The 8,557-nt window shown below is 30.0% G+C and overlaps 1 protein-coding gene across 1 annotated transcript in view; it reads right to left on the reverse strand.

Annotated features, from left to right (window-relative positions):
* Positions 1-4,131: 4,131 nt before the first annotated feature.
* Positions 4,132-8,557, reverse strand: part of LOC111982983 (pleiotropic drug resistance protein 1) — a 24,021-nt gene continuing 19,595 nt past the window's right edge. Inside the window, 5 exon segments of the mRNA XM_024014615.2 lie at positions 4,132-4,514; positions 4,624-4,878; positions 6,080-6,251; positions 6,359-6,551; positions 6,554-6,585. Coding sequence (XP_023870383.2) covers positions 4,257-4,514; positions 4,624-4,878; positions 6,080-6,251; positions 6,359-6,551; positions 6,554-6,585 — 910 coding nt within the window. The 3' untranslated portion in view covers positions 4,132-4,256.

The following is an 8,557-nucleotide window of genomic DNA, read 5'->3' on the forward strand; positions in this document are numbered from 1 at the left end:
TGCTCTGTTTCCTCTACAGAGGAGAACCCACTGAATCAGAGGAACAAAAATTATTTTCTACCAAAGTTTTCAGGTAAAATTCATCAACTTACGTTAAGATGAAACGACTATAATAAGTATCAAAGTTTAGCTTCTCTTTTGTTTTATTGTCTGTTAACTGTTTACATTCCTCGTTTGTGCAGTGTTGTAGATTACTAGCTTCACTTATATATCCATTATGAATGGAATCGAATTACTCTACATTTAAAAAGAATAAATATCAAAAAATTATAAGGTAATTATTCTCAAAATAAAATATGATTTTAAAACTAATCATATTAAATTGCCTTGTTAAAATGTTTATGATGTATATATATTCTTAATCTACTTGAAAAAATAAAATCTATTTATATAAATGGTTATAATAAATTTTTAAAAAATATGTTAGTATATTCTTCATTTTTACTATTTTCTAACCACAGCCCCATGGGTTTTTAATATTGTTTTAATTAGAATTATTTGATTTAGGATTGCTTTAATCATACCATATTCATTCATTGTTCTTGTTAGATTATCATTAGATTTCATTGTACTTATAAATTAAAGTATGTGATGTAAGCCATAAGAAAAAAATGTTTACATCATTATCTATTAACATTTAGAATAATTTAAAGGAATTCCTTTTAAATTTTGTATTCTTATTTTATGATAGGTGCAATATCACATTAATATGAATTCATTATTGAAATAAATTTTATTATACACTAATTACAACCAACCAACTCATCCATTTGGGTAACACCCATGCCCAACCAACCATAACTTATGAGGCATAGAGAAAAACTTGGCTCGCTCCCCTAATGGGGCAGGTACAACTTGTCCCATTTGGGTCAAGTTGGGCCATTTGCGAAATTGTTATGCCATCTCAAAAGAAACACCTTACTCAAGCGGTGATTATCTTCCCTCTCCACCAACCAGAAAAAAAAAAAAAAAAAAAAAAACATGTCTAAAATTGGTCACATATTTGCACCATCCAATGCACTAAGCACTAGATTCTTGTTAGATTATCATTAGATTTCATTGTACTTATAAATTAAAGTATGTGATGTAAGCCATAAGAAAAAATGTTTACATCATTATCTATTAATATTTAGAATAATTTAAAAGAATTCCTTTTAAATTTTGTATTCTTATTTTATGATAGGTGCAATATCACATTAATATGAATTCATTATTGAAATAAATTTTATTATACACTAATTACAACCTACCAACTCATCCATTTGGGTAACACCCATGCCCGGCCAACCATAACTTATGAGGCATAGAGAAAAACTTGGCTCGCTTCCCTAATGGGGCAGGTAAAACTTGTCCCATTTGGGTCAGGTTGGGCCATTTGCAAAATCGTTATGCTTTCTCAAAAGAAACACTTTACTCAAGAGGTGATTATCTTCCCTCTCCACCCAAAATATATATATATATATATATATAGAAAGAGAGATTTGGCTTGTGTCTAGTATTTTAGTGCACTGGATATGATATGATATGAACGCATGTCCAAAATTGGTCACATGTTTGCACCATCCAATGCACGAAGCACTAGATTCTTGTTAGATTATCATTAGATTTCATTGTACTTAAAAATTAAAGTATGTGATGTAAGCCATAAGAAAAAATGTTTACATCATTATCTATTAATATTTAGAATAATTTAAAAGATTCCTTTTAAATTTTGTATTCTTATTTTATGATAGGTGCAATATCACATTAATATGAATTCATTATTGAAATAAATTTTATTATACACTAATTACAACCAACCAACTCATCCATTTGGGCAACACCCATTTGGGTAAAACTTGGCCCATTTGGGTCAGGTTGGGCCATTTGCAAAATCGTTATGCTATCTCAAAAGAAACACTTTACTCAAGCGGTGCTTATCCTCCCTCTCCACCAAAAAAAAAATAAAAAAATAAAAAAATAAAAAGAAAGAGATTTGGCTTGTATCTAGTATTTTAGTGCACTAAATATGATATGATATGAACACATGTCCAAAATTGGTCATATGTCTGCACCTTCCAATGCACTAAGCACTATCGTATTCCAGACACACATCACTATATATAGACCTTATACACGAAATCAAGAGAGCTTCCAGAGAGAATTTTGTGAGAGAAACCCTAGAGAAAAACAAGTTTGGCTCATCCCCAATCTTCACTAAGAGGCTCTTCAAATTCCTCTCTCTTCCTCTCCATTGATACATCCTTGAGAGTTTCTTGACCAAATCCTTTTCTCATCACACCCACTCTGTGAGAAGTTCATTTGATGCTAAGGGAAGCAGTTTGGAAGGACCAATGATATTGGTTGATGCTATGGTTTATAGCGGAATCCGGTAAGTTAGAAAAGAAAAAGGTTTGTGCAACCTTGTTGGAGAAGAACTTGGAGGGTTAGGTACTTGGGTAGATTAGGTTGGAGGGTCTATTCTGTTCATGTATCCCAACTACATTTTCTAGTGGATTATTGACCACTTGAAGGCGGCGGAGAGGTTTTACGTCGAGGGTTGGTTTCCTCTTCGGTAACACATCGAGTGTTGTCCTAGTGTTTGCATCTCTCTTCCTTTATCTTTGCCATTTATTTTATTTGTGGATGTGATTATATTTGGCTAAATTGTTTATCAATTCTGTGTTTGGCTTATGTTCATGTTCCCACATTAATTGTTTGATAATAAGCTTGAATTGATATTTTGTAATTTTGGTCTAAAGTTTAAGAGTGTTTTACACACATATTGAACATTCAAAAACAAAACCCCACCCTAAGTACACTACGAGAGAGAGAGAGAGAGAGAGAGAGAGAGAGAGAGAGAGATTTTCAAATCCAATTTTCATAAGCAGTTAAGAATTTGTGTGTAAAGAGGCAAAATTGAATTTTTTGTTGGTTTCTATATTTTTCTATTTTTTGCGTGTTTGCTTTTTGGACTTTCTGACCTCCGTTTGGCTCAATTAAGTTACTATTGGAAAACTTAATTACCATGTATACTTTTAAAGATGTCTACTTTATGGTTTTAATTTTCAAATTGAGCAAGCCTGATGCCTTGGAAGATGGTATCAAACTCAAATTTCATTTGAAAATTCCCATTTTGATATTTTGATCAATTATTTTTTATTCAAGGTAAATTTTAACAATCCAAGCTTATCAAATTGAAACTCATTACAAGATTTTTCCAACGACTTCTTATTTGGGCCAATCCATGATCATTTAATTACAATTCAATTCAATTCAATTAGGATTAAATTACAATCAAGCTTTGGAACACTTTTATCTAAAAATGAAAGTGTTGAGCATTTTTTTTTTTTGATGATATCTTGCTTGTTTTAAGTCTGATTTAGGCATACGAACTATCGTTTTAAAGGTAATTCAAGAGATCTATAATATGGGTTCAAATTTGTTCTAATTGAAGGTTCGGATTTTCAGTCAAATCAAGATCTAACTTGGTTTGACTATGATTAGACTTAGTCAAACTTTTGAAAAATGTTAGAAAATATTAATTTTGAGATGAAATAATGAAATGTAGCAATTGGATGATTTTTATTTATTTAGTTTTACTGTCGGTCAACTGGGTCAAAATTGGTCAACTTAGGGCATTTGGGTCATTTGGACTCTTGATACATAAAATTATTTGGTCTGGTATTTGATCGGGGTAAATTAAATTGTTTTTCACATTCCCTTGATCCCAAGGTCAAAATTGTAATTTTTGCAATTTGTAGGCTCAAATTGGAATTTTCGACACACAAACCAAGAGCAAACAAAATACAATATTGATATTACATTTCACATATAGATCAAACCGGCAATTCTGATACCGACAGAAGTGAATGAATGTTACTATTGGAAGATTATATTGACTATCTCCAAATAATGATATTTTGACAGTTTATCAAAAAAAAAAATGATATTTTGACAGGACCCTAGTATATATTTTCATAGATACATCTAGAATGTTTGAATTTAGGCAAAGTAATTAATTATCAAATTTTAAAATAATGCAAGATATCCGATTGGGAATAGTTTATTTAGCTGAAATTAAATTTTTTTTGTTGAAAGTGTAAAAAATAGGTTAAAAAATAAGTTGAATAATACAGTAGAACCCATGAATAGTATCAAAAAATGCAGTGAGATTCATGAATAGTAATAAAAATAAACTAAAAGTGTAGATAAGTTGAATTTTTTGACTCATCCCAAACAGATGTTTAATATTTTTTTTTTAAACAAAAAAACATTCATTTCTTTTGAAAGTTAAAGGTCTTGATAGACAAGGCAAATATGAATCCAAAGAGCATTGGAATCCCAACAATCACTGCTGCAACGACGCCCAAAAAGTCATTTCTGAAGCCAAAGTAATCCCTTACAAAATCTTCTACAGTTTCACCAGACTCAAGTGAGTCCTTGACATCTCCATATTGTGAAGCAAACAATCCATACAAGGTCCAAGCAACAGGGCAAGCCCAATAGTACCATCTCCACCATATTGGAATTCTCTGTCATAGAAAGAAAGTTTAATCCTAATGGTTTCATTTTGTGTGCGTATATGTAATATGCAAATGTGCATAGTCTGTATATGTATGTGTGTAGAATATTAGTAGTTACCGTTTGGGGGACAATGAATCCTGAGAAAACGTTCCATATTGCATAGAAGGCAGATGAAACTATGCTCCCAATGTGGTGGTTGGGAGTAAGAGCCACGGTCATCATCCCATATAATGTAAAGTATAATAAGGTGAAGTACATGAAGAAAAGATACCATAAGAACTTCCTGACTGTCCATTCGAATGCCATCATGGCATATACTATAATTCCATAAATGACAGTTTGAAGAAAAATGTATGGAAGCTCAATAACAACCTACAAAAGTATGGGACTTGGTTAGGATCAAACAGGACAGCCTAGACAAAATAAAACACAAAACATGTTGCTCTTTGCTTCTTCTTCTTCTTCTTCCTTCTTTTTTTTTTTTTTTTTTTTTTTTTGAGGGTAAGATATCATTGGAATGCATGATAGATCAATTCTAAAATTCTTTATGAATAGCATCTAATATTGGTATTTCCCTATAAATTTTCAATTTTATATAATATTTATTGTGCAAAAGAAAAATAATAATTTAAAAAGCTCAAAACAAAGAAATTTTTCTATGGTTTGGCAATATGCCTATATCCACAAGTAATGAAAACAAGAAAATTACGATAAAACTATAGAGAGATTACAATAGTGGCACAAAGTCTCTCTCAAAAAATGGTAGAGGAAAGCAATTAATGGATTGGTAAGAAAGAGTGAGTTGTTCTAAGTTGAGGGCATTAAAAAGGGTAAAGGAAGACCCAAAATAATATTAGTAGAAGTAATAAAATAAAATAAAATAAAAAAATAAAAGTCTTTTCAAGTAAGGATATAACAGGGAATATGACTTCAAATAATAGAATGAAGGGAAAAAAAAAATACATGTGGCAGACTCTAACTTATCTATTGAGAATTCATAGCCGACTCCAAAAATTTGGGGTTAAGGCTTGCTGTTGCGTTTATTTCACTTTAAATTTTACACAAAATATGACTTTATTATTGGATAGTAAATTGTAATAATTAACTCAAAATTTGGAATGTGTTAAAAACAAATGAAGATCCTCTCTCTCTCTCTCTCTCTCTCTCTCTCTCTCTCTCTATACACACACACACAAAATACCAGCTTAATATGGATTCTAAATTTTTGTAAGTGCTTGTGGGTTGTGGGAGGTAAGGATCAAGATTTAAGTCTTCAAGAAAAAGCTTTACACACACAATAGGTATCATAGAGAGTCCATTTCATGGTTGTGATTTTATTTCCTAAATATTATAGTCTACCAAGCGTCACTTCACTTAAAAAATTTAAATGACATGGTATTAGATATATATTTATATTTATAGTATTTAATTTGAACCATGATATAGATCCAATTCAAATGGTGAATGCTTTTCGCCTTTTCCCCCTAACACAACTTTTTGCTACACGAAAAGTAGAAAGTTAAATCGATCAATTTTCTACAGGAAAGTGTAATACAAAAACAAGAAATTTTACCTGTCCAATGGCATATGGCAGGGCTGAATACATTCCGGCCGCTCTTTCTCTGTAAAAGACCGTTCTCTCAGTAGAGACAACTGGCTGCACTGACATGCCATTTTGTACCCCAATGTAGACAACGGCAGTGTACATAGAACCCATTGCATTGAACAGGTCTTGTTGCTTTGTCCTGTGATTCCCAAAAATAATTTAGTACATATTAGCCACTCTTGAGGTTTAACATTTTTAGATTCAATTTTCATGCCTTGGGTTTTAAGTTATTTGCAATAGATATACCTTCTGGAACCAAGATCCCAAAATATCATCCCAAACAACAAAGCTATGATTGTTGTGAATAAAAGTCTCACAGCATTATAAGATGGGTTTCGCCAGTAAGAGCACTGCTGTTTCCACAGGCAAGCGATGCATTGGTCGAAGAAAGATTGTGAATAACGAGTAGGGAAGAATAGATCTTTGGAACCCACTGGGGTGTACTTAGTTCCCTGATCAATGCTTTGTTTCTCCTGAATCATTGTCCTTTAGCATTAATAGTGAAATATGAAATCCCATATACAACAAGATTATAAGGAAAATATTTCTAATGAGAAAATCTTCAACCCCCTAGGTAACAATGTACATGTGTTTTTAGTTATGTGACTTATTTAATAGCCATGTGATTTATTTAAACCAGTCGTAGATCCACACAATACATGAATATATACAATTATTTTATAAAGTGGTATAATGTATGATTTATTCTATGAAACATACTGGTGATATTATTTCTAAAATTATTTTTCATCTCTCCATCTCTACAAATATATCATTCTATTATTTTGAGTTTTTTTTTTTTTTAAATAAAAAACTTAAGTACATTTGATTAATATTATTCCATTTTTTTTTTTGAGATAAATGATAGAAATAATATTCTTTTTTCAAGTGGTCTATATTATTCAAACATTTGTATAGTGTGTTATGTTTTGTTTTTGTTTTGTTTTTTTTTTTTTTTCTACAATTAAAATTTTTAAGTTCCAAAATTAATTATTTGAATTTCTCATTCTCTTAAGAAGATTATCATGATAATCAAACCTCATCACAAATTTACAATTGAAATTACTTAAATAATTTATAGAGACATTCAAATAAATAATCATTTCACTTCTAAAATATCTAAAACTTAACTTAATCCAAAACTATAAGAGGGATAGAGAGTACATGTGATAAATAACTCAAAAAACACACCACCAAAGTGTATCATCCAAAAGTAGAGACAAAACAAATAAAACAAAATAATTCATCAATCTAAAATAGAGTTGCAAGAACTAATTAATAATAGAGAGAGAGAGAGAGAGAGAGAGAGAGAGAGAGAGAGAGAGAGAGAGAACAATCACCTTTTTTTTGGAAGAGAATGTGAGAAAAATAACAAAATTTTTTTGAAGTAGAAAAATAACAAAATTATATAAAAGAAAATGAGTAGATAAATATTTAAAAGAAAATGTATAGTTGTAAACGCCAATTTATCCATGTCATGCTATGTAATAGAGTAACATTAAATCATTCTGTGATTTCCAAAATTATCCAAGTCATGTTATGGTTTCTTTTTTTCTACAACTAAAATTTTTAAGTTTCAAAATTAATTATTTGAATTTCTCATTTTCTAAAGAAGATTATCATGATAACTAAACCTCATCACAAATTTACAATTAATATTACTTAAATAATTTATAGAGACATTTCAAATAAATAATTATCTCACTTCTAAAATATCTAAAAATTAACTCAAACCAAAACTATAAGAGGGATAGAGAGTACATGTGATAAATAACTCAAAAAACACACCACCAAAGTGTATCATCCAAAAGTAGACACAAAATAATATATATATATATATATATATATCAATCTAAAATGGAGTTACAAGAATTAATAATAGAGAGAGAGAGAGAGAGAGAGAGAGAGAGAGAGAGAGAGAGAACAATCACCTTTTTCTGGAAGAGAATGTGAGAAAAATAACAAAATTATATAGAAGAAAATGTATAGCTGTAAATACCAAATTTATCCAAATCATGCTATGTAATAGAGTAATATTAAATCATTTTGTAATTTTCAAAATTATCCAATTCATGTTATGGTTTTTTTTTTTTTTTCTACAACTAAAATTTTTAAGTTTCAAAATTAATTATTTGAATTTCTTGTTCTCTTAAGAAGATTATCATGATAACCAAACCTTATCACAATAATTTATAGAGATATTCAAATACGTAATCATTTCACTTCTAAAATATCTAAAAATTAACTCAAACCAAAACTATAAGAGGGATAGAGAGTACATGTGATAAATAACTCAAAAAACACACCACCAAAGTGTATCATCCAAAAGTAGAGACAAAAAAAAAAATCATCAATCTAAAATAGAGTTGCAAGAAAGAATTAATAATAGAGAGAGAGAGAGAGAGAGAGAGAGAGAGAGAGAGAGAGAGAGAGAGAGAGAGAAAA

This window comes from Quercus suber, unplaced genomic scaffold (assembly GCF_002906115.3).
Source record: "Quercus suber isolate HL8 unplaced genomic scaffold, Cork oak 2.0 scaffold_298, whole genome shotgun sequence".
NCBI lineage: Eukaryota > Viridiplantae > Streptophyta > Magnoliopsida > Fagales > Fagaceae > Quercus > Quercus suber.